This window comes from Urocitellus parryii, chromosome 3 (assembly GCF_045843805.1).
Source record: "Urocitellus parryii isolate mUroPar1 chromosome 3, mUroPar1.hap1, whole genome shotgun sequence".
Classification (NCBI taxonomy): domain Eukaryota; kingdom Metazoa; phylum Chordata; class Mammalia; order Rodentia; family Sciuridae; genus Urocitellus; species Urocitellus parryii.
In genome coordinates this window covers 103,654,518-103,680,760 of record NC_135533.1, presented here as the reverse complement: position 1 = coordinate 103,680,760, position 26,243 = coordinate 103,654,518, and the positions used below count along the sequence as shown (strand labels likewise).

General features: G+C 40.1%; 2 protein-coding genes across 3 annotated transcripts in view; both read left to right on the top strand.

The window, feature by feature from the left end:
• The first annotated feature begins 554 nt into the window (after nt 1–554).
• Hus1 (HUS1 checkpoint clamp component) lies at nt 555–20,208 on the top strand. 2 transcript variants are annotated; one of them, XM_026411617.2, is made up of 8 exons: nt 555–701; nt 1,287–1,414; nt 1,495–1,671; nt 3,277–3,384; nt 4,420–4,494; nt 11,645–11,744; nt 13,635–13,729; nt 19,899–20,208. In XM_026411617.2, the coding sequence occupies exons 1-8, from the start codon at nt 650–652 to the stop codon at nt 19,911–19,913; spliced, it is 750 nt and encodes a 249-aa protein (XP_026267402.2). In that variant the 5' UTR covers nt 555–649; the 3' UTR covers nt 19,914–20,208. The 2 variants fall into 2 exon arrangements, with proteins under 2 accessions (XP_026267402.2, XP_026267401.2); XM_026411616.2 differs by lacking the exon at nt 19,899–20,208 and adding an exon at nt 14,965–15,572 and having other exon boundaries at nt 13,635–13,754.
• A 5,253-nt stretch (nt 20,209–25,461) lies between these two features.
• The window catches only part of Pkd1l1 (polycystin 1 like 1, transient receptor potential channel interacting), a 145,058-nt gene continuing 144,276 nt past the window's right edge, over nt 25,462–26,243 (top strand). Inside the window, exon 1 of the mRNA XM_077796442.1 lies at nt 25,462–25,505. Within this exon, the coding sequence (XP_077652568.1) occupies nt 25,462–25,505 (44 nt within the window). The remainder of the gene's footprint in view (nt 25,506–26,243) is intronic.

Sequence of the window (26,243 nt, the reverse complement as noted above, 5' to 3'; positions counted from 1 at the left end):
CTGCTATCTCTGCAGACTGGTATCTTAAGGTTTTGAAAATTGTTTTAAATATTTATAATTTCAAACATAATACTGAATAGTTGTTAAAGACAGGATGGTTAAAGAACAATGATGTTAAATGATAATTCTGCATCTTTTTCTCAATAGGAACTTCACCAAATTCGAAAAAAAGTTATTTTAAGTAATTAGAATTTTTTTAAGAGGAATTTTAAAGGGGTAACGGAAAAATTGCATCCAATAAAGTTTGGTAGATAATCAAACTTTATTGATTATCTATGTAAAGATTTTCTTTTCTTTTTATGCTGGGGATGAAACATGCCAGGCCTCCTACAGGCTAGGCAAGTGGTACATCCCCGACCCAAGATATTTTTTTTAAAGTCCTTTGCAAATAGGAGCATAGAATACTCTATGCAGTTCAGCACCGCAAAAAAGACAAAAGGCAGACCTTTTTTTGTAGGTGGAGTGGGGATGGGGATGGAGGTCAGGAGACTAGGAACCCTGTTTCGCCCGGAGCATGACTCGGCAAAAATCGCGGAACGGCTCTCCGGCGGAACCTCTGTGAACGCCGCCGCGTTTCCGAGAAGGGAGGCTCTGGGAGGGACACGTATCCGTCGCCCGTCAGACGCCCCCGCCAGGGCTTGGTGCGGCAATGAAGTTTCGTGCCAAAATCGTGGACGCTGCCTGCCTGAATCAGTTCACGCGTGAGCTGGGAGGGCTGCGGGGAGTCGGGGAGAACCGGAAGTAGGCCGACTTGGCGAGCAGCAGCCTTGCGGGACGTTGGGGGTGGGGCTCGGAGTGCTGGACGTTGGCCGTGGATTGCAGGCGGGTACTGTGGGAAGAAGGACAGTTACAGGACCTATTTCTGATCACATGGTCCTTCTTTTGTACTACTGCTCCCATCGACGTCTGGCATAGACATCCCTTTGCGTTAGGCCCCATTCCTCCTTCCACCCGACTGTGGCCAACATTGCTTTGAACGGTGTGCTGCAGCACCCGGCGGTCCATAAGTTTGTGTTGAATGTATGAATGGCCCTTACGTGCCAATTAGCCTCCGAACCTCAGTTTCCGTATTGAACATGAGTGGTGTGTGCTGCAAGCCTTGCCGGGTTATTGTAAGACTGGCATGACATGCGTGGTACTGAAATATTTTCCATCGTGATCCCAACATACACTGTTTTTCCACCTGCAATTTGCACTTCGATGAACTAGAAGTTCCGCAAGGCAAGGTGACTTCTAGGAAACATGATGTGTGTCTTAGTTACACCTTAGTTTACTCCCTGTTACAGGAGTCAGTAACATGATAGCCAAGCTTTCGAAAACCTGCACCCTCCGAATCAGCCCCAATAAGCTGAACTTCATCCTTTCTGATAAACTGGCCAGTGGAGGGGTGAGCATGTGGTGTGAGCTGGAGCAGGTAAGCAGAAGTTCCCAAAAGGCCCCAGACTTCACCTAATGCCATTGGAAAACCCACAAATACCCATTTTCTTTCCTTAGGAGAACTTTTTCAGCGAATTTCAAATGGAGGGTGTTTCGGCAGAAAACAATGAGATTTATTTAGAGCTAACATCGGAAAACTTATCTCGAGCTTTGAAAACTACCCAGAATGCCAGATCCTTGAAAATCAAGCTGACTAATAAACACTTTCCCTGCCTCACAATCTCTGTAGAGCTGGTGAGTAGGAAGAACAGGGTTTCACAAGCTTTCCACAAAGGTCTTGGCCCCTAAAGGATACAAGTAGTTAAAAACCCAGGCTTTTCTTTTTCTTTTTCTTTTTTTTTTAATTGGTTGTTCAAACATTACAAAGCTCTTGACATATCATATTTCATACATTTGATTCAAGTGGGTTATAAATAGTATGGTTGAAAGATAATTGGTTTGTTTTATAAAGATCTGTTGCATTCCTATTTTTTCTCTCACTTACACTCAGTTCTTCTTTGTTATGTTAATGTTCTGATCACACAGTATTCAACTAGGATGCTGCCTTTTCCAAACAGTGAAACTTCCACATCTCTTGTTTCTTTTAGTGGTATCATTAGCTACTCTAGAAATCATGATTTTTATTCATTTTCACCTTTGGTGTGCTCTCCTCCCCCATCACCACCTTTGTTGTAGTACCTTTCAGTAACAGTCATTCTTTAGTAAACATACTGTCTCACATACTGCCAGATGGGTTTAGTGCATAGTTATCAGAACACACACATGATGAAGTTTGGTTTCTTAACATGATATTCAAAGCTTTTGACATAGCCCAAGCCATCTTGGAACTATATTCCAAATTACCACCCTCTGGTTCTCTGGATGTGTCCAGTTCATTCCCAACTCACAGAACAGTGACATTGGCCCTTCTACTTGGAGTCTTTCTCCTCTCTTAAACTTTCTCTTTCTTTGGCACACAGCATCAGTACTGCCTCCTCCACAGTCTCCCTTGTCCTTACAGTTCTCTCCTTGTTTTGTTTGTGCTTGGTAATCTATATGAGTATTATTTACAATTTCAAATGTTCTATGGAAGAAGATTTTTTTTTTTAATAACTGTTTCTCAGCTCTTTGCAGTTAGGCAGATCTTAGAGCTCATCAGTATATTTCCATGTCACAATATTAAGTATGGAGTTTTCTTCCACTTCTTAAGGGAAAGCGGGGTAATAAAATATAATAGTTTTTCTATTTCAAAATGCAAGATACTTTTATCTGAGTCTCACAAAAGCCCCTAGAAATAAACATAGTTTATTCTTTTAGCAGTGTAGAAACTGCAGCACTCTGAACATCCTGTGCTCAAAGAATGGTCTCTGGGTTGCTTCAACATAGTAAGCTTGCTTGTTTCTGTCTCAGAACTAGGTATTTTGTTCTGTGCCTGAAACCATGTCTCCTCATCCCCATCTTCCCATAGTCATCTTCCTCTAGTTTTTGTGTCACCTCCTAAGAGAGGCCTACGTGGGCCCCCCAGTCTAGGAACCTCCTTCATGCTTAGCCTGGTCATTGCTCTGTTTTCTTGAAGGCTTTAATGAGTATCTCTTATGATATTTTTTTTTTCTTATTGATCCATTCATTCCACTGGAGCATCAGGGAACCTGTTGTTTGTTCACCACATTTGCCAGCTACTCCTAGAACCCAGAGCAGAACTGATAATGCCAGTATAGGTTGAATGGATTTTAAGTGAATGAATTGAGAACATTCCACTTAGATTTGATATTTTCAGTTTTCTTATGCTTAATCCTTTGCTTTTGATTTTGTTTTTAATATTGACAACATAAAATATATTTTGAATTCTTTTCTTGGCAGTTATCTGTGTCAAGCAGTAGTCGCATTGTGACCCATGACATCCCCATAACGATTATTCCTAGAAGATTGTGGAAGGACTTACAAGAACCCTCAGTCCCAGATTCTGATGTGAGTGAGGCCTGCAGTCTTGTTGCTCATTGCATATTAAAGGGTGTGTGTGTGTGTGTGTGTGTGTGTGTGTGTGTGTGTAAGTGAATGAATTCTTTTAATTTTAATTGTCTTGCAGTACATTTTATTTGAAGGTTGTGTAGTACCTGAAATGAAAGTGGTATTATTTATTTTTAAAGGAAAAAAAATTAGAATGTTTTCTTTGATTTATTTAAGCCATCTTAAATCACTGTTGCATATAATAGAAATGCGATCCTCTCTACATATAAGAGGTAGAATATCTTGCTCAGATAATTTATATTTATTAGAATTCTTGGTCTTAGGCACCAAGTTGAGTTTTACAGGACTTGAGGGCCAAATATGTGTTAAAAAGCCACAAGGATAGACATTTGCATGACCTGGAACTTGATAGGAACCCTGGAGCTACTGAGAACAATGATGAAGCCAAAGAGTCCTTTGCTTTTTGCTCACAATTACAAACATATACTGGAAATTATAATTATACTGGATAGAACATGTACTTGTTTTTTCACTAGGAAACAACTACACAAACTAGGAAAAAGCCAACCTGTTGTAAAGCACTGCTAATGACAGCCCCAGGTGAGAAGCAGTGGCTGCTGCACTGTATTTTTGTGCAGAGTGCACAAAAGGCCCCTGAGACCTGGCTGTGTACATCCCTCAGGGCAAGTCTTCTGCTCAGTGCTTGAATTTTATTCCCTTGGGCTCATATACAGGCATCTCAGTTGCGGCACTCTGGTCCTCAAACCAAAGGAATGCCCATAGGGATATAGTCGCTGAGGTAACCAGAGGCAGGCATTCATTTCTTTAATTTTACTCAAATGCCTGTGAGTTAATGAAATTATACAGTTGTTTTCCTTTTGGTATTTAAAAAAGAACTCTATTCAGAAAATTAAAAACCAGGAATTCGGAGTTCTTAAGCATGTGTGCAATCCCAAATTAGTTATTGAGTAACTTTTTGTAACTAGAATGTATTAATTTTTTTTATACTTGTGATTGCTGTTATTGGTTTTGTAGGTGAGTATTTATTTACCAGTCTTGAAGACTATGAGGAGTGTTGTAGAAAAAATGAAAAACATCAGCAATCATCTTGTAAGTAATAACTTTTTTTTTTTCCTATAATGTTAGCCTTCTTTTGGGAGGACAGCCTACCATGGACCTGGGTATGGTGCTCCTGTGCCACTATGAGACTTCTGAGGCATCTCACTAAAATCCTTGTGAGGCCTCGCCTGGTGCTAAGAACAAGCAGTTTTACAGTTGCCTTTAGAAACCTCTTCTAGTGTGTTTCAACTATCATTCACTGGTGAAGGCTTTCTTTTTATTCTTAATCCCTCATGTCTATGGGTATAGTTTATTATGAATATGTTTAACAGTTCTTCTTTTTCTTTATTTTAGACAGCAACTTCCATCTTTTATCTGCTAATGTGTATATGTTTTTAAAAATGAATCATGGATTCCATTGACAGTATAAAATGTTCTATCTGCTTGCCAAATGTCTTTCAGTAAACCATAAAGATCCCTCACACCTCAGCAGTTTTTTAATTCCAAAAGATCTCACACCAAACCAATGGATGCTTGTATTTTTCTATTTATTCTGTGAAGGTCTCCTTCTGCCATGCTCAAAATACTACAATATGCGGCAGTGATGAAGAATTGTGTGGATAGTCCTCCTACACAGCAGGGCTTATCCTGAATTTTACTTTCACATCCCCACCCCCAAAAAAGGAAAAAAAAAAAAAACACATTTATATCCTTCTATCTTTAAAAGCCACATTTCACTTTATAAACTTAAACCTCTGATCTTCCCAGTCTCATGGAGATGTGGCTGGGCCATATCTCTATATCTCTATGGGACCAGGCTACACTGGGTTCTGTGGGTTCTGTGGGCTATAGGTCCACACTGGGCTCTACCACATCTAACAGTTCCTCTCTTCTTTTTGGGTTTTGTTTCTTAGCCATTTCACACTCAGTTTCTTATGTCTGTCATTTCCTGGGAAGCGCTTAAACATTCTCACTGTTCACCCCAGACCCTTTCCCACTGTTTGGCATAAAGCCCCTCCTCCACTGAACTCCTTTCTTCAGTGTACACCATAAACCTGCCAGTATCAGAACTTCAACTGCCATCTTCTAGAAAGGAGAGAACCTGTCTTATTCTGTGTTCCAGGACCCAGGGTACAATTGTCACTTGGTGTGCAGTAATTAATATTGCTGCATGGATCTGGTGTGAAATTTAGCTTGGAGTTTTAAAAAAAGAAAAGTTTCTTTTGAAGCCTAGAAAATGTTCATGGGCCGTTTTATCTCTTTGAGTTCTGCTCACTTAAAAACAGTGCTGACATTAGGCTTATCCAGCTGAAAGCTTTCTCATGTAATTTAATCTTCACAGAACCCATTTGAGGCTAAAATCTGTTTCCCATGAAGCAATGCATTGTGCTTACAATGGTGTCCACCATGGTGCTGATCCAGATGTCAGGCTGGGTTTCTCTAGGATCTCCTGGGATTTCCAGAGAGTTTCAGAGAGACCCAGGGGAGAAGATGTGGCAATTATCAGAAGGGCATATTTGTTCTTTCTGTTCCATGGAAATGAGTCAGCAAAATAGAGAGGTGGAAAGTGGCTTAGATAAAACCAGAGATGTTAGTTTTCCTTTTCAGGAGTGTTTAAAAATGTCTATAAGTTTTTTTGGAGTGACTATTATAATGTGAAATTGCTAAATGGAAGCTTACCAAGTTAGATTAGCTGAGTGCTTAATGAGATTAACCTGGATAACCAGAAGTCTGTGTCTGAAAATAGGTAGTAGAATTAAGGAAAATGAATGAGACTCAACACACTAAAATTGTCTACCCTCCCCTAAGAGATGCTTGATCCCTACCTTCCTTCATTTAAGGCAAGAAGGCTGATAGGATTGGGTTGTATATGTGAATCACGTAGAAAAAGGAGCAAATACCACCAGGAGTCCATGCCATCTTCTGACACATTGCTTCTAAGCCACCTGTGCACAAGAATCCCTGAGATCTGGTTAGAATCTGGTTTGAATTTGGGAGGAATGGGCTTGGGCAAGGCTCTGCACTTCTGACCAGCTCACGGTGCTGATGCTGCCTGTCTTTGAATCACTCCCAGCAGCAATATTTAGTGATGCATGCCATGCTATAGGTCATTTGAGAGAAAGGGCCTTCACAAGATCAACTTAATGATTAAAATACCTTTGTAGAAATCTAATAACAAATGATACCCTATCTAATATGCCCCACATTAGCAATAAAACAAAGTAGTACCTGCAAAAAAAAAAAAAGGGTAGGAAGCACAGTGATATGTGGTGGAGGAGGGGTGGCATTGTGAACCTTAGTGCAGAGTATTATTACCCTAAATTGGACAATAGTAGAGCTATAATGGGTTTTGTCACTTATTGTCGCGACCCCTCGCCAGCAAGGGAAACACGACACAGGATTCTTCTTTCGGCAGTTAACTCAGGACCTTTGAATCATGATGAGAAAACAGGAACAAGAGAGCGAGCGGTTGGTCTGCCCTAGCTTAAGTACCCAGCCTCGCCAATGAACTAGCACCACGTGGAGGAGTCTAGTAGGTACAGCGCAGCGGAAGCAGGCCAGAGCCCAGCCCACAGCCTTACAAGGAGTTGTTTACTTCTAACAACTCTAACCGCTAAGTCATCAGAAGCAGGAAGCCAGCGCCATTTTCAGGGTGCGGTCGCCGGCTCCCAACAATTTATTATAAATTGAGAGATAATAATTTGTAGAAGGTGTCCAGGATAGTTCATTGGCGTTCAATGAATGGAAGGTAACAATTATTAAGGAAATCATTGAAAGAAGTAAGATCCTGTCCTCATAATTAAGAAATTGATTATGTTGATGCACATAGTAGTTCAGATAACTGAATCATAAAAATCAGTGATTGATGTTCAGAGAATTGGCTGTTAATTCCTTCAGAGTGTTAATTGAATGCTACCATGTGCCAGACTGGGTGGTATCAGAAACAAATTTGAATCTAATGTTCCATTACACATATTTTAGGAATTGGAAAAAGGCATAAGAGCCTGAATGTAATTTAGAACCAATGCAAGTTGCTTTTTTGACCAAGAATTTGTTTCTAAAACCACTCTCCTTCAAAAGCAATGGGAATTTACAGATCTCCGGTATGTGGTTGTTTGAAACAAATAGGTATATGTCATGTGCTAGCTCTAAAGAGCCCCACTGAGTGATCCAGAACATTCACAAGGATGGTTTTATTTATTTTATTTTATTAAATATTGTTCCAGATTAGAGGACAGTAGGTAAATAAATATACCAGTATATTTCTGTGCTAATGAAAGACTTACGATGAATGTTTTTTATTCAAAAGTAAATTTACAAGATTATACAAAAAGTGAGTTTAAGGGGGATTATTCTGATGTCAAAAGCTCAGAAATAAGAGTTCACTCAAGTTCATAAAAACTTTTTGTTTCTGGAATCTGAATGATTTAGATTTTGGCAGTTTTAAGGCATGAGAATGAGAAACACTAAGTGATATTCCCTAAACATGGGTGCTCTAGCAGAGTTGTGCAGAAGGGTACTCTTCCGCTCCTCCAAAGATCTCTCTGCCCCTCTCCCAATAGCACTTTCAAGGATGTGTGGGGCCTACTAAATCAAAGGCCTGTACTCACCTGTACTCTAAACTCTAGTTTAGCTGGCACATTTCACTACTGGTTGGCAGAGTGCTGACAGCAAACTCTATACAGGCTTTAACAATAGGCAGATGCCAACATCCAAAATAGAAATACAGTGTCCCTGTGGTCATGGTGGTGCATACCTGTAATCCCAGTGCCTCGGGAGACTGAGGCAGGAATTTGAGGCCAGCCTCAGCAATTTAGCAAGGCCCTTAGCAACTTAGTGAGAACCCTATCTCAAAAGGGGCTCAGGATGTAGCTTCCCTGGGTTCAATCTCCAGTACCAAAAAAAGAAAACGAAAGACAGTGTCCTATGAGCAGGTTAGCAAGACTCAACGCACATTGTGCTTGTATTTCACTTCAGTTACAATAACCAGTAAGTTGGTGGAGTGAAGGGAAGAACTTGAAAGGAAAGGAACCCCCTGTAACCTTTGTGGCCAGTCCCAGGATGGGAAGAGCAGGAGTGAGCTGGGTGTGCCTATAATCCCAGAGGCTCAGGAGGCTGGACAGGAGAATTCGCAAATTCAAAGCCAGCCTCAGCAACCTAACGAGCTCCTGAGCAACTTGATGGGATTCTGTCTAAAAATAAAATATAAAAAGGGCTGGGGATGTAGCTCCATGTTTAAGCACCCGTGGGTTCAATCCTTGGTACCAAAGCAGGGGAAAAAGATCAGAAGTTGCAGAGAGGCCTGTGATAGAGGAGAAGGGAGGGACAAAGGTCTTAGTCCTCTCCCCAAGCTGTGCTATGGGTGCAGAGACTAGCCACCAGCAATATTGTGTCTTGCTCAGTACTCGTTACATGACAGCAGCCCCCTACCTTTTTGAATCTGGAAATCTCATTTGCCAATATCTAAAGAATTTTCAGGATAAATTATTCTCATAAAACTCTGAATGTCTCTATGGTCATACTAAATTTGTAATTATGCCAGATAGTTTGGTCCATTTATAGAAATAAGGCACTAATTTCTATGTTCCCTTCCCAATCTCCCTGCTCCTGCTTTTTAGTAATTGTGTTTAAGTCTACATTGTCATAGAGTACAATGATTGTACCTTATTATCTTCCCTTATTATTAATTTTGGCTTTACAGATAAAAGCAGCCATATCTGTCTTTGTGTTGTAACTGCAATAATTTTTTGTTATCTGAAGCTTATTCTCTAGCATCTCATTCTGGAAGGACTTGAAGGCCGAAGAATTTCATTAGCTGGCCCATGTTCATGATGTCATTTTGTTCATGATGTTCATTTGTCACTTCTTGGCTTACTGTACTTTATTGTCTTTGTTATATAATGCTGCTGTCAGAGAGACTGATGTCATTCTGATTTTGTTTCATTTTTTAATAAGTTGGATTATTAATCTGAGGTGAGGGGACATGAATACCCAAGTTTGTTTTGTTTTTGATGTGTGTGTTGCTTTTATTTTCTTTGAATCCCATTGTCTTGACACCTGGTCCACTTCATCAGGTGTAGGGAGTGTACCTTCTGTGTGTTAGCCAGCCTTCCTTCACATCAGGAACGTTTTGAACTATGACTGTTAGCCCCCCCCCCCTTTTTTTTTTGGATTGAACCTAGGGGTGCTTAACCACTGAGCCACATCCCAGCCCTTTTTATATTTTATTTAGAGTCAGGGTCTCGGTGAATTGTAAAGCGCCTCACTAAATTGCTGAGGCTGGCTTTGAAATCACAATCCCCCTGCCTCAGCCTCCAGAGCTGCTGGGATTTCAGGAGTGCACCACTGTGCTAGCTAGCATTTCTTTGTACCCAATCCTTTGATTTTCTTCTTCTGGGACTCATTGGACTTGGATCTTCTTCACTTCCATATCTGTTTTCTTTCAGATTCTTTTTAGCCCTTTATTTCTCTTTGGTAATTTTTACATTTTTACCTTTCTATTACAGCTTTACTTACTGTGATCTTTGGTGCTTATTTGTTCTTCTCTTTCTTCAAGTTTAGTTTACTTTTGGAAATTTTCTTATATTTCTAACCATTTCCTGAGCTCTGCCAGCTCTTTTTTTTTTTTTTTTTAATGGATTTGCTATGTGGTCTTCTCATTTCTAATCTTCCCTAATTCTGATTTACTGCTATTCTTTCCTTGCTTCTATTGTTTGTTTATTCAAGTCCATTTTCTGCATTTGCTTGTGGAGTATTTTCAGGTCTTTTCATATGCTATTTGGGTATTATTATTTCTGTTTCTCTTTTTTCTTCGAATACATATAGAATTCAGTCACAGTCTGAATTTTTATTGATTTTTTAAAAATAAATGACAGTGGAATGCATTGCAATTTCTATTACACATTTAGAGCACAATTTTTCATATCTCTGGCTTATGAAAAATTGTGCTCTAAATGTGTAATAGAAATTATAATATACAATTGTAATAGAAATTGTATATACAGTATATTCACACCAATTCATGTCTTTATACATGCAATTTGGATAATGATGTCCATCACATTCCACCATCATTGCCAACCCCATGCTCCCTTCCCCTCCCACCCGTCTGCCGTATCTAGAGTTCATCTATTCCTCCCATGCTCCTCCTACTACCCCACTATGAATCAGTCTCCTTATATCAGAGATAACATTCAGCATTTGTTTTTTTGGTATTAGCTAACTTCATTTAGCATTATCCTCTCCAAGTCCATCCATTTACCTGCAAATGCCATGATTTTATTCTCTCTTATTGCTGAGTAACATTCCATTGTGTATATATGCCACATTTTAAAAATCCATTCTACTATTCAGCTATTGTGAATTGTGCTGCTATAAACATTGATGTGGCTGTGTCCTGTAGTATGCTGTTTTTAAGTCCTTTGGGTATAGACCAAGGGGAGGGATAGCTGAGTCAAATGGTGGTTCCATTCCCAGTTGTCCAAGGAATCTCCATACTGCTTTCAATATTGGCTGCACCAATTTGCAGTCCCGCCAGCAATGTATGAGTGTATCCTTTTCCCCACATCCTCGCCAACTCTTATTGTTGTTGTCACCAAACAATAAAAAGTTGTTGTTGTGTTTTTGGTTCTTTTAAGAAGTTTCATTGTAGATGTGTGAATGAAGACAGTTTTCTAACTTCACAGCTTCTTTATTCTTTAAAATATTAAGGCATACAGACTGGGACCATCTCCCTAGGACTTTGAGACTTGTCCCTCTTTTCCTCCCCTTATAAAACCTTCCTTCACTTTACTTCCAAGAGTGTGCCTCCTGTTAATTGTGTTTTTACTTTTCTCTGTTCCTTTTCAGTGTAGGGCTTCCTTATCCTGTAAGGGAGCCCTCTGCCCAGGCTTCCAGAGCCAGGTCCCACAGTCATTGTTTCCAGCAAGGCCCCTCCCACTACCCCTGTTTTCATGTCTCCCACTGAGTTCTCCACTAAGGGAACCTTTCTTTTGGTGTCTTAGGGGAATATCTGAGTTCTGGGCTCTGAGGACTTATTTCCTCTCTTGTCCTTGACATCACCATGATCTAAGTGCCTGAGGTGTTCTGAGGTTTAACGGGTTGCCTGGTCACCTGACTTTGTGGAAGCTAATATCCGTGGGGTTCTTTTCTTTTGCCTTCCTTGTTTTTTTAAGACAATTTTACATTATTCAATTTGTAGATTATTGAAGCAAACCTAAATGGAGATTTGAACTTGAAGATAGAAACTGAATTAGTATGTATTACAACTCATTTTAAAGATCTTGGAAATCCTTCATTAGGTAAGTTTTCTTGTGGATTATATTTTTCTGTTGATAAGTTATTTCAGGTAACATGAGGTCTCAATGCAGAAAAGTTGAAATTCAGTTTATTCAGTTTCATGCTTGAGAAGTCCAAGCATTTCCTGCTATCTGTTCCTACCCTGTAGTGGGACATTAGCCATTGGGGGAAGGGGCTGAGACACCAGGCAGCTGAGGGAACTGCACAGGGGATTCTTCCACCTCTCTAGAACTCAGATCATACTAAATGGGCTCCAAGATCCTTTCTAGCTTGTCAGTCCATTCTGCTCTGAGAGATTTCAGTTTCCGTACTGGAATATGCTCAGAAAGGCAGGTATATTTCTTATTTTCTCCTTCTTTAGTCACTTCAATATTTATAAAATTAGATTAGCAGATATAAAATGTGATACAGATATACTTAGTCACGTAATGAAGGACTGTGGAGTTGGTTCAGCAAGCAGTGAAGGAGGAGATTGAACAGCATGCTGAGCAGTGAGGCTAGAGGAGCTGGCACATGTGGCTCAAGCAGACAAGCAAAAGACCAAAGAAAAAGTATCTGCAAACAATGTGAAAATATTTCCTGACATATATATTTATTTGGAAACAGGTGAAATAGTTCCCAGTCACCTTTGAAATTAAAATTTATTACTACATTTGCTTATCTATACATAGATAAGCAATTTTAGCATAACACTGCAAAGGATTTTTACTTTGTAGTGAAGTGTATACTACTCTAGCAGAGTAAAATCTGTATGATTAAAGTTGAACAGTACTGCATGGAATGACTTATTTTGGCATTATTTTATTTATTTATTTTTTAGTACAAGGGATTAAAGCCAGGGGCTTAAACTTAACCATTGAGTCACATTCCAAGCCCTTTTTATTTTTTATTTTGAGACAGAGTGTCACTAAGTTGGTAAAGGTCTCGCTAAGTTGTTGAGACTGGCTTTGAACTTGTGATCCTCCTGCCTTAGGGACTCTGGGATTACAGATGAGCACCACCACACCTGGCTATTTTGTTTATTTTAATAAATACAAAACAGAACTACTTTTGGTACTTTCCCAGAAGTTGAAAGACTCTTTTATTGCATTCTACTTTAGAATAAGAGGTTTTGTATTAGCTATCTACATTTCAGCTTTTAAATACATAGTAAGGAGCTAAGTGTGGTGGTGCATACCTGTAATCCAAGGTATTCAGAAGACTGAGGCAGGAGGATCAACAAGTTCAAGGTCAGCCTGGGTAACTTAGCAAGACTCCTTCTCAAAATAAAATAAGATGAATTTTCTAAAGAGAAGGAGATGGAGAAGTGGCTCAGTGGGAAAGGGCTCATGCAAGAGATCCTGGGTTCAGTACACAACACCAAAAATAAATAAATAGTGAATATCAAATATAATTTTCTTTCACATAAAGGGGAGGTTGAACCATATTTCAAGTTCTTGTAAATGAAGATGCCCTGGAAATTATCACAGTACTATTTATTTATTTATTTATTTATTTATTGGTTCCAGGTATTGAACCCAGAGGCACATAAGTACTGAGCCATATCCCCAGCCCTTTTTATATTTAGAGAAGATAGGGTCTCATTGAGTTGCTAAGGAGCTCACTAAATTGCTGAGGCCGGCTCTGAACTTGAAATCCTCCTGAATCAGCCTCCTGAGCTGCTGGGATTACAGGCGTGCACCACTGTATTTGGCTTATTACAGTATTTTAAATAGTTAGGACCAAATAAATACTCATGCAATGAGTGACAACATTTACAAGTTGTTATATTTCTCTAGGGTACTAAAATCAATTGCAAGATGAAACATTTATTTAAGTAAGCATGTTTTGCATATTTCTGGATTCTGTTACTTCCAAGGATGTTATACTTTAAAACATTTGTGTCATTTTAGCCTCTGAAAATACTTCTCAGAACAGAAACCCAGAAGAGATGGCTGAGGTGCAAATAGATATCAAGAAGCTCCTCCAATTTCTTGCTGGACAGCAGGTGAATCCTACAAAGGCCATATGCAGTGAGTTTGCTTCTCTGTTTTTTGTTTTTGGGTTTTTTTTTGTTTTTTGTTTTTTGTTTTTATCTTAGGCAGTTTAGTCACTCTAGTCCAACAGATTGCATGCCATCTTATAAATGCAAAATTATCTCAAGTATATGGATTTAAGCTTTCTAGGACAGTCAAGTTCTTAAAATTTGCCTGGATTTAGAAGCATCTAGAGGAAAGCCTACAGACACACTGGGTAGGCATGTGGCCTGCCTCATGTGGCCACCACGCAGCAGGTCATTCTTGCAGAGACACTGTCAGGAGGACCACACAGATGACTTCTGTTCACCAGGTTCCTCAGATTTTACACATTCAGAGTCCCCTGTATGCTGTGCTTGGATCTGAATTTTCATTCACAGTGTTTTGCTTCCTTTTTTTGTCCACCTTACCTGTGCTCACCACCAGAATCTCCTTCTCAGATGCTGGTTATTACTGATTACCTCTCAATTCTGGCTTAATCCCGACTCTGAGGTCACACACCTACCCTGGCTCTTCTTATCTACTGGCCACATGTAGGCAGGACATTCTTGTCAAGGGCTTCTCAGGGTGTTTTCTGCCTCCTTGCAGCAATCTAAAAGAAATTGTGGCCTGGATATGAAGCTCCTCCTTTTGTGGAATAGCTCCAAGGCTGACCCTTCAGACACTAGTGGATAAAGCTGAGGAGAATGGCCCAGAACAGTACCTTAGAACATTTGGATCTTCACTACACTATAGAGAAAAAATAGAAAATTCTGGGTGACTCTGTCAAAGAGAGACACAGAGAAAGCACTAAGAATAGAAAAGAGGGACTCTGGAAGGGGTGGTGGCGTCAGGTACTCAGGGAAGGTGGCAGATGGAGTATGTAGCACAGTTTGCCCAGTGTAAGGGGAATGTGGGCACTTGGGCCTTCTCTACATTGTGTCACTCACTGGCGAGCAGCAGCTTTTCCATGGAAGGGTGTGATTGACTCTGTGTGGTTTACTGGGAAGCCTGCCTTTTGGGTTTGAACCTAAGACCTGGGAAGCTGTGTTCTTCTCTCATTTTTTTCCCCTGAGAGATGACAGTTGCCTGTGTTGTGACCTCTTAAGGGACCTGCTGAGAAGACAGAGACCTTCCATAGGAGGTGTTCAGTGTGGAAAAACTGCTCTGATGGGGGGCATGTGTGTTTTGTGATGAGTCTTTAAAATAGTGGCTCTTCTCTCCCCAGATATTGTGAATAATAGGATTGTTCATTTTGATTTGCTTCATGAAGACGTCTCCCTACAGTATTTCATCCCAGCATTGTCCTAGCACCACCTTGCCAGATTTGAAAGCCCAGAGGCCTTTGTCCTGATGGGAGAGGCAGTGGGGCAATGTGTTCTGAGTCACTTGTCTGTCCTCACAACACCACAAATCTCCACACCATGCTTATTCTTCCTCTATAATATTTTAACTAAAAATGAAATCAGTGCAACATAGTTGGATAAGCATATTACTTTATATTATTTATGTCTGTTTTGTTTTTTTATTTTTTATTTGCTTTTAAGACATTGAGAAGAAGAGCTAAAATTTATCCAGTTTTTATTTATTTTGTGGTGCTGGGAATGGACCCTAGCACTCTACTGCTGAGCTACACCTGGCACTCTCCTCTTTAAACAGCAGTTTCTCATTGAAGTTATAAAAATCCTCACACATGTGGAATCAGTGTCATAGAATTCATAAGAGTGTTGCCCACAGAGCTTGGAGTTTTCCCTCAAGTACAACCTCTAGTTCAGCACACTGTTGGCCACTCTCAAATTTTAGCATGTTTCTCTCTCCTTGCTCCCATCCCCAAGAGCCCAGTGATAGAAAAGATGGTCCTTCTGTCCCCCACAGCACCTGTGGTTATTTAGTGCTCAATAACTGCAGCATAGGACCCTCTGTCCAACTTGCAAAGAACTCGAGCCCACTTGCCTCTCTGCACCCCGAGAGCTGGCCCAGACAACATGGTTCTCAGCTGCAAGCTTGTCCCTTCCTTCTGCTGCTCTCACTGTCTCCCTGGGGCCAATTTTGCTCTTAAGTTGTTTTTTGCAGTGCCAGGAGTTGAACCAAGGGCCTTGCATGTGCTACACTGAGCTACATCCCCAGTCCTTTGGTTTATAATTCTTTATAGTGTTTTTTTCTCTGTGGTATATCAGATCTTTCATTTTGAGAAGAATTTGCATTTAGAGTAGAAAAAAGGAATTTCTAAGTTAGCTTTTGTGTTAAATGATGAGACCTTGTTTCTGTTTATGTATCAAAGCTGATGCAGTTATGATGGATGTGCTTCCTCATTCTCCCTGAAGCACATTCCATCATATTTCCTATTTTAATTAAATCTCATGTGACCTATGGAGGTGGACATAATACATAGAGTATTGTAATGTCTCATTACAAAGTCAAGACCTATTTTGTTTAGGATAAGATGAAGAAATGGAACATCAGCAAAAATGAAAATCTCTTTTGGCTTTATTATTTGATAAAACCAATGTATGTGAATGACTTTTCTGGTTTTTAGTAATGTTAGTTTCAGTAGGATGTTCTATTTTGTGAGGCTAACGTTTTAAAATCAGACATTTTAGTTTTGAAATGCTGTCTCCCTTCTTGGCTTGTAATAAAATCAATTCCCACTATAGTCATAAAACCTAAAAATCATGATGCAAAATAGAATGATATCTGAAAATTATTTTATAAAAAATTATGTTTGTGAAAATGTGTTATGACTTACCAGTTGTATAACATTTATTATCAGTGTATCTGAACTGTATGATTTTATGGATAGTTCAGGATTTCCTGTCCTTGGAATGTGGCTAAAGAAGTCCTCATTGGCAGTGGGGAGGCTACAGTCTTTCTGATTTTTGTCACAACTTGCTTTTTTTTGTTCATCAAGTCTCCTACTCTTTGCTTCTCACAGACCTAGGGAGGGAACTAGTAGAAAACCACAAACTTAGGAAGTGTATGGGGTTGCTTTATTGAACAGTGTGCCAAGATAAGATTATATGAACAAGAAATAGCAACTTAGTTCATTTAGAGGACCAAAGATAACTTCTGGATTTTGGAAACACACTTTTACTGGCTGTGCATGTGTAAGAATTTAGGTTTGAGGAGCACTGTCCTAAATGTCAGAGCCAGTAAGGCATCCTCTTGCCTTGCCTGCATGGGCTCAGAGCCCAACTTACTTTTGGTAGCCCCATCTTTTGTTGTTGTTGAACTGGGCATTGGACTTAGGGGCACTTTACCACTGAGTTACATCCTCAGTGGATTTTATTTTTAATTTTGAGACAGCATCTTGCTAAGTTACTGGGGTATCCCTAAGTTAACTGAGGCTGGCTTCAGACGTTTAATCCTCCTGCCTCAGCTTCCTGAGTTGCTGGAATTACAGGGTGCTTCACCATGTGCAACTGATAGCCACATCTTGAACTGAGTTTTGAGACCATCCTGAGTAGATCAGGGAGACATAAGAATTGCTGATCCAGGTACTCAAGCTCACATCCAAGTGGCTTTGCCATCTTCCAGCAGCCTTTCCTTAGTTCAGCAGGGAATTGCTTACCCATCAGGTCTCAGATATAGTTTATTGGATAATGCTTCCCTAGCACAAAGGACCCTGCTCTTGCCCTGAAAAGTGGCATCAGCATTAGTTCTGGAGCAGGAATTCTGGTTCTGTCTCAGTGAAATTTCTTAATGATGTTCATATTCTTGGTATATGCTGCCAAATGGATAGAGTATTCATTTTTTTGAAGAGAGATACAATTCTATACATTTTTATTTTAAAAACTTTATTGAAAGTCACTGATCATACAGTTAATCCATTAAAGTATTCAATCTGGTGGGGTTTAGTTTGTTCACAGGCCTTGTGCAGCCACCACCACAATTTTAGAACTTTGTCATTACCCAATAAGGAAAATCCCAAACCACTCAGTCATTCCCGTTTCCCACCCCTGCTCCACTTTTCCTTGCAGGCAACCCAGTTGACTACTTTTCTGCCTCTGTACATTTGTCTTTTCTGGACATCTTTTTAAAGCTCCTCCTTTCTAACTGTAATTAGATATACTTCGATCAGTATTTCCACATACCTACCTTCGCTACAGCCACACAACCCCTGGTGAACACTATTCTACTCTCTACTTCTACGATTCCACATACGAATCACATGAGCAAAAACATACAATGTTTGTCTTTCCATGCCTGATTTATTTTACTTCACATAACTTCTCCAGGTTCATTCATTCATGTTGCTGCAAATAATTATAAAAGGTTATTTTAAACTGAACTTTGGTCACTAAAAAAATCTTTTAAATAATGTAAGTCTTCTTATCCTCACATTATTATTGTTGTTGTTGTTATTGTGTGTGATACTAAAGGCCTCACATATGTTAGGTAAGTGCTTTACTGCTGAACTACAACTCCAACCCTTTTTTAAAAATTTATTTTGGGTTTCACTAGGTAGTCCAGCCTGGCCTTAAGCTTGTGATCTTCTTGCCTCAGCCTCCTGAGTAGCTGGGATTACAGGTGTGCACCACTGAGTCTGGCACATTTTGAATTTTTGATGTCACAGTGTATAACTTTTTATATTACATAACCCTTAACCATTTGTAATTGGTGGGGAATACAAATGCCATCTCCCGCTTACTTTTTCTACAGTAGAAATCATCAATTCAGGGAAATTTGCTGCAGGTGGCACTCCATTGCCTTGATGGGGAGGAGCCTCACAGAGAACTTTCTCTTAACATATGATTGCAGTTTTTCTCATATCTGTGATTCAAGGGGCAACACAGCTTCACTGAGTTCTGGAGTACTCAGGGTGGTAATCTTGCCACTGAATAGTTGCTGGTAGAAATTCTGTGGGCATGAAAAGAAGCTGAGAACTCCACCATTTTGCTGACATTACTCTTTAATTCTGAACTTTGTAAGGATTCCGATAGGGAAAGTCTGAAAGGAAGCTCAAATTTTTTGGACTTTCAGAGCTACTTCTAAATACAGTTGTTGAACTAAGACAAAATCATTTTTTATAACTGGTAATACCCTGAGATTACAGAGAAATCAATTAATCCCACTTGGACATTGCTGATGGTATTGTGAATTGATATCACTTGTTGGAGTCCAGTTTGGTGTTTATTATATATGAAAAGCCTTAAAAAAATGTGTGATTTCCTTTGATAATACTTCTTCCTATAAGAATTTACATAAAGATTATAATCAAAGATATTCTAGTACTGTTATATGAAAACCACAAAATGTCTTAAATATAAATCAATGGGTAATTGGTTTTATGATCCATGCTTTGATATGTTTCATACTGTGAAAATAATGTTACAGAAAAAAGTATACCAAGATGACAAAATGTTTATGACTTGATAGTCAAGTTTAAAAAGCAGTTTAGGGCTGGGGATATAGCTCAGTGGTTGAGTGCTTGCCTAGCATGTGTGAGATCCTAGATTCAATCCCCAGTACTGAAAAAGAAAAAAAGTGGATTAGATGTTAGTATGAACCAGGTGTGTTAGAAAAAGACTGGGAAGATACATATATACCAACATCCAAACCTGGCTATTTCTGGGTGATTCTGATTTCAATCTTTGTATAATTATGTATTTTCTAACAATTTTATAACCAATTGTAACAAAAAATACTTTCATTGGACTGAATAATAAATATTTATTATTTGAATATTTGTTATTTGAATATTTATTATTTGTACATATTTAGCTGTCATTTTCAGTTTCCTGAACTTCAGGCTTAATTTCCTGAACTTCTGCACATATTCATTCTCATGAGTAGAAAATTAAAACTTATATGTCATATTGAAATTATACCAAGTTCAGAATGCTGGAGCATGGACCAATAAAATGGTATTACATTGAAGAATGGCCTCATTTTATCCCATGTGAATGTGTTAGCTTTCTGTCACTGTGACAGAATACTGAGATAACAAGAGAAAGGTGTATTTGGCTCACAATTTGGGGAGTTTCAGTCTACAGTCTTTGACGTAATGCTTTTATGCCTGTGGTGAGGCAGTAGTTTTAGTCTGAAAAATTCTGAGAGAGACCAGCTAGGTCAGAGGGCTTAAAAAAAAAAAATCACTGAATGATAACAATAAGATAACCCCAATGGTAACATGAGGAAATAAAGCACCTGTTTCTGGTCTAGGTCCTGTACATATAGCATTACCCAGCTGAGCCAGTTTGGTAATCACATGCAACATGCATGGCTCTGAAAGATGCTGAATCCCACGTCTGAATACCCAGTGATAGATCCTGCTTCTTCCCAGCCTCCTAATATTAGGTAAGTCAGTTAACATCTTAGAGAGGTGGCTTCTCTAACAGTGATTAATAATGTTCACCACCTGTGTGGTTGGAATATCAAGGAATTAAATTCCTCAGAGACACAGTTCTCAATTGGGAAGTATAAGATGTCAGCATTTGTAAGCCTTACCAAAAAAAGAAAAGAAAAAGTAAACCAGTGGATCCATGCTGCTTTATAGCAACCAGCAGGGCAGACCCAGTGCTTCCACTATTTCTCTGAAGCTCACAGAGACTTGGTCAGCACTGCCCAGAACACTGACATCATCCAGTGACCTTAGGGCTGACAATCTGTGTTCCCAGCCTAGAGTTATTTTAAAATTTAGGCTCTTAAAAAGTCTACATGTAAATATCATAACCATTGAATTTCCCATTTGAAATGTCTGTGTGATCCACTTTCTTAGAAAATCCTACTTGGGTCACCTGGGCGAGGTACTTCCCCTCAAGGGGATAAAAAGCAGGCCACCAAACAGATGCAGGAACCAGCATTGGGTCTTGAGCTTCTTCCTGGTGTTTTTGTGCTTTGTTCACTGTTTTCACTCTTTGCAAATAAATCCTGCTGAGGAGTCAGCAGGTGTAAGGAAGGAGCCCTCATAAGAGGGCAAGGCTTGGCAGCAGCTTCTCCTAGTTAACACTTCACTGTTCATATACAGGTTTCCCAAAGCAGCTTCACTAACTGGGACTTCACCAATTTCTGGAGCATGCAATCTTGTCAAATCAGGAATGTGATGCTAAGTATGACTCTTGGATGTTATTTGTCCTCAAAGACAAAAGGTGGACCTAAAATAACCAAGAGAAACAGTGGCCACTTCACCCCAGCTCTGTGGGGGAAGCTTAAAGGAACCATGCCCAACCAGGGGTGTTTACCGTGAGTCTGTTTTGCATATTCTCACATTATATACGTGATCTAGTAGCATAGGTTTCTCAAGAAGACTTTAATCAGAATTTATGATATGTTGGACCAAATAATACTTATTTACTCGATGTGGAAAAAACACTCTAGACAAAAAGAAAAAAAAAGTGGGGAAGCAAGGCTGGCAGGTGGGGGGTGAGCACAGGAATCATGAGGATAAAGAGAGTTGTTCACAAATCAAATTGAAAATATGTGCTTCAGATGAAATTATGGCATTTGCAGGTACATGGATCTAGCTGGAGAATATCATGCTAAGTGAAATAAGCCAAACCCCAAAACCAAAGGCTGAATATTTTCTCTGATCAGTGGATACTGATCCATAATGGGGGCAGGGGTGGGTAGGGAAGAATGAAGAAACTTTGGATTGGGCAGAGGGAAACTCGGGGAGGTGAGAGGGTGTGGGAATGGGAAGGATGATGGAATGAGATGGACATTATTACCCTATATACATGTATGATTATATTACCGGTGTGATTCTTTCTGTACTATGTTCAGCCAGAGGAATATGAAGTTGTGTTCCATTTGTGTACAATGTTTGAAAATGCATTCTACTATCCTATAACTACTTAGAACAATTTTTTAAAAATAAAAAATAATGTGCTTCAGAACCTAATAAATTCCCATAGAGAGTGTGTGTGTATGTGTGTGTTGGTTGGTTTCTTTTTCTTTTTCTTTTTTTTAGCAAATGTATTGGACAACATAGGTGGTTATTTAATTACCCACTCAAAATAAATCAAAGTGATAAAGTGATCACTGAACCCTGCAATCCTAAGAGATGATCCCTACTGTGATAACTGCAGCCCTCCTGTGGAGTTGCAGCATGTGATTTTGCAGAGAGAACAGGACATTGATGTCCTCCCTACATTCCAAATGGCTGAAAGACCAAAAGCATCTGGGGGAAACTTATCAAGGTGTTAGTTATGTGATAGACTGAGTTATAGACATATTTATTTTGAAGCCAATGGGAAGCATGCATGATTATAGATGAAATGGGCATCCTTTGTAATCCAACAAGTATTTATGATTTGTGTAAGACAAAATTACCATTTTTATCCCTGTTTATTGGTGCAGGGGATTGAACCTAAGATCTTGAGCATGTTAGACACATGTTCTACCACTGAGTCACAGCCCACAGCCTCTGAACGCTCACTTTTAGTCCCTGCTGTACAAAATTGTGCTTTTACTAACTTGAAAATGGCCTTCAAAGTGCTCTGGTGTCTCTCCATTACAAATTACAAGGCACCCAGCTATTTTTTCACAAAATCATGTTATAACCATGTTTAATGGAGCTACTGTTGAGCCTCAAAGATGGTTAACACCCTTTTCCCTGAAAATTAGCACCTTTTGGGACATATTTATGTTAGGGAAAACAGCCCAGAAAATGTTGGGAGGGCATAAGATCCCAGACCCCCGCTGGGGAGGATGTTTGTTTCCCAGGACCATCTCATGATTGGCTGATTGTTCCAGTTGCTGGGTGGGGTGGGGACTGGGAAGGCTCCCTGCTCTGGCCATGGACAAGGGAAGCCCAGTTCCCTTCTGTGCTTCAGAACCCCCTTCTAGCCATTCTCCTGCTTGCACTCATTTACCCAAAGCCATCTGTGATTTTGATGCTGAACCAGAGGACCCATGGGAGCATTTTGCTTGAGACCGGGGTGGAGGGTGCTAATTGGAGCATTATCCCTATTCTCTTTGGTGCAATCCACTCCAGGGATTGGCTCAGCAAGTGGTAAGTTGCACATTCTACCAAGATCTTTCCCTTATTTATTTATTTATGCCACAATTTCATTACCAAAAATTGGCCTTGGTGCTGTGTTTGGTACTCTGTGTGTTGGGACCTCAAGTGCTTCTGAAGGTGGGGTGGCTGCTGTGCAGGATTCAGAGTATCTAGAGATAGACAATAGTGTCCTCATTGGACAAGGTGCTTCTAGGAATGTTACAGAAATGTAGTGACTGCCAATTTGCTAAGACCCTTATGGAGTGAAAGTCATTGCCATCCCAGGAAACACCATTTGAAGGTAAGAAACTGAGGCATGAAGGTCATGAGGTAATAATAATCAGAGCCTGGGCTTATGACCTGAGAAGCAAGGTTGATTACTCATGAGAAACATCATTCTAAAATTAATTTCCCCCTGTATGTTTTACATATGCACTTGTCTAAGTTGCAAATATACTCGCCCAAATCATTAAATGCCATCCATGACATGGGAGAACAGTTCCTCACCTTTTCATTTTAGCAAGAACCCTATTCAGTTGAAACAGCAGCTACCTTTTTATTATTATTATTATTATTACACTGAATCCTCTAAACAATCCTGTTTGCTTTTTTCTTAGATGTTGAAACTCTTCAGGTGACATTACCCACCTTCTAGTATCCATTTATCTTTTAAATTATGAACATCTAAATACCCTAAGTTTTGTGTGCAGTAAGTCACAGTGTGATTGGATAAATTATTATTCAAGAAGCAGGATAAAAAAATTGAGTATTAAATTTGAAATAATCCTAAGCTTTTGTTCCAAGCTTACCCATGGTGAAGGGGAGAGGATAGTTCTATTCCATTCTCTGCCTTCCAGAAGGATCTCCCAAAGCTCCTTCTTGCTTTCACCAAGGTGGGGGAATCGAAGTGGGGGAGCTGGTATCTGTCCTTGCACATGAATTTTGTGCAAAAAAAGAACTTCTTTTCTTGTCCCTTTTTCTCCCTTTATCAAAGTCATTTCTAGAACTCCACATGATGTTTTCCAGCTCACTTGATCATGTCCAGGTCTAACCTTAAGTGATATGTCTCTCTGTCCTCAAGAGTGACACAGTATGACTTTGGCTTTGTATTGGGCTCCATGTTGTACTAACAAAGTGTCCAGCAGACCCTAGGTCACAGGGAAAAAGCAGAGGGTGTGGATGACTGGGTAACTCCATTCCCTGGCTTCACCCTTTCTGAGGATGGGATGCCCACAGCACTGCTAGGAAAGGGAGGAGCTGCCCAGCCTAGAATAGGCTACCAGGATGTTCTGTGATGATGGAAATGCTCTGTACCATTGCTGTTGATTCCTTTCATTTGACTACGGTGACTGGCCATTGATGGGGAAGCTAATTCTCAATTTACTTCATTTAAGCTCCAATAGCTCCAAGTGCCTGGGGCTCTTACTCAGGACAGGGCAGTCACATTTCTTCTCCCAATTATGTTACTTTTTTTGCTCTTCACCATTTCCCAGTGTCTTTGATTAGCAATGTTGGCTTCACGCACTGAATTTAGGTCATGGTTCTCATTACATCCAGCCCCAAGACTGGGTGGGGGTGGGGAGGCAACAGAGCAAGGTGGGCTATTGATATCTGATCTGCAGATGTGGGTGCCAACCCAGCAGGCCCAGAGGCAGGTGTCTTTACTTAGGAACTCTCTTTGGACATGAGCCTTTAGATTTGACAGGAAGGTGTCAGAGCAAACAGCAGGGCTTTTTAGAGGTTTTGTTTGCTTACAAACAAATTGCAATTGGCAACTTGTCCATCCTTGGGCCCAAGTACATTTGAAAGTATGCCACTAACAATACATGTCCCCAGATCTCTGGGATTTATGCTCAGCAAACATAGTGGGGAGAAAACTAGAGGGGCTGATATGGCAAGGAGAGGAGATAAGAAGGCAGTCTCCTGGGAAGTGTGGCCCATGGGGCTTCTGGGCTGTTCTGAGGAGCTGCAGTAAATTTCTAGCAAATATAGGATTTAGACAAATTTGCCCAGGGCCAAATCCTACAGGCTTTTTCCTCATCCTCCCGGGGTGTTCTTCCCTTTTCCATCTGAAAAGGAAGGGGTTATGTCCCCAACTTGTTCCCATTCTTCTGGGTATCACTCTCTTTTCCTATTAAATACAAATTCACAAACAATTCTAGAATGGAGAGAAATCTAATTTCCTAGGTAAAACACAAAACTAAGTTTTGTAAACTTTCTATGAAATGTTGATGTAAAGAATTAAAGAACTAACAAATACCTTATAAAAAGAAATAAAAAGAATGTTTTATAACCAATAGGACATAATCCCACCCTTTGAACTGCAAATGAGGAAATGGGCTGAGGGCTACAGAGAGCAGCTCGGTCCTAGGGTCCATGTAGAGGGAGAGGCAAGCTGTGGGAGTAGACAGCTCCTTCCCTGCAAGTCTGCCCTGTGAATACTCTTCTGTAAGGTGTCCTATTTTTATTATCAGATTTCTCTCAGATTTCATGTACAGCCTCTCCTGTAAGGAGTGATCTGTTTCAGGCAGCCACACAAAGATCCCTATCTAAATCATGCCTCAGAAGAAGTTGTCTAAAAGGATTGGGAGAACAAAAGCTGTTTCAGATTATAGGAAAATAGTATTGAAGTGTATTTTTTTCTCCATGTATGACATGTGTCCTGATGTGAGGTTCCAGTGAAGAAGCTCGAAGCATTGAAGCCCCCCATTTCACTGTCTTCCAGGAAATGTTGGAGAAAGCTGGTGTCCTTACCGCTGTATCCAAGACAGGCCAACACAAGGCATGGGTGAGGTGAAGGCCAAGGGCATTTGTGATGGCCAGGAAAGGTGAGCCAGGGCAGTTCTCTAGGGGCTTGATAATCTGGACTACACAGTATGCCCTCAAAAATGTTACTTTCAAAAGAAATGTTTTACTTTAAAAAAAAAATGTGTGTGTGTGGGGGGTGGTTTTAAAGCAGTTGCCCAGATTGAAGAATTGTACATATCTAGAATTAAAGTTTAGCTGTCTTTGTGATGTTCTAAGTAGGACACCTGTGATTGGCCTATGATATCACAAAGATTGACTCCAAAGAAAACAGACACTTGGTATGTTAATTAGGCAAATCCAGATTCTTTCTACCTTCCCACCTCTCTGCCACAAGAGGGTCTGTGCTCTGATGTGGCATTCTGGTCCTCAAAACTCTTAGGGTTGTTCCTGGGAAAATGATCTAAAGGACATTCTGGGCTCACTCTGGTGGGGAGGTGGGGGATGAGGGCTGCTGTAGCAGCAGGTGCGCTGGGAATGCATACATCCCTGAAGGCATCTGAGAGGACTCTTCTAAGGCTGCCTTCATCACTGAGCAGTGCCAACTACTCTTCCTGTCAAAGATGCCCACCACATTCCCAGGCCCACCTGCTGCCAGAAGAGGACACTGTTAGTGTCACATCATGTCACCAGCAGGCAGCTGGCGGCAGAGTTTGTAATGTCACAGGCTTCAACACAGCATTCTGTACACACAGGGTGTGGGCAAGAGGGTTAAGATATAAGACATATGGGCTGAATCCCTGTGACCTCACACCATACTC

What these genes read in the sequence shown, in the direction of transcription:
- Hus1 (XM_026411616.2), top strand. Translation starts at nt 650, where the DNA reads ATGAAGTTTCGTGCCAAAATCGTGGACGCTGCCTGCCTGAATCAGTTC. An exon ending in CCTCAGTCCCAGATTCTGAT is followed by an intron (nt 3,385 to 4,419) that starts GTGAGTGAGGCC and finishes TTGGTTTTGTAG; the next exon opens with GTGAGTATTTATTTACCAGT. An exon ending in TCTTGGAAATCCTTCATTAG is followed by an intron (nt 11,745 to 13,634) that starts GTAAGTTTTCTT and finishes GTGTCATTTTAG; the next exon opens with CCTCTGAAAATACTTCTCAG.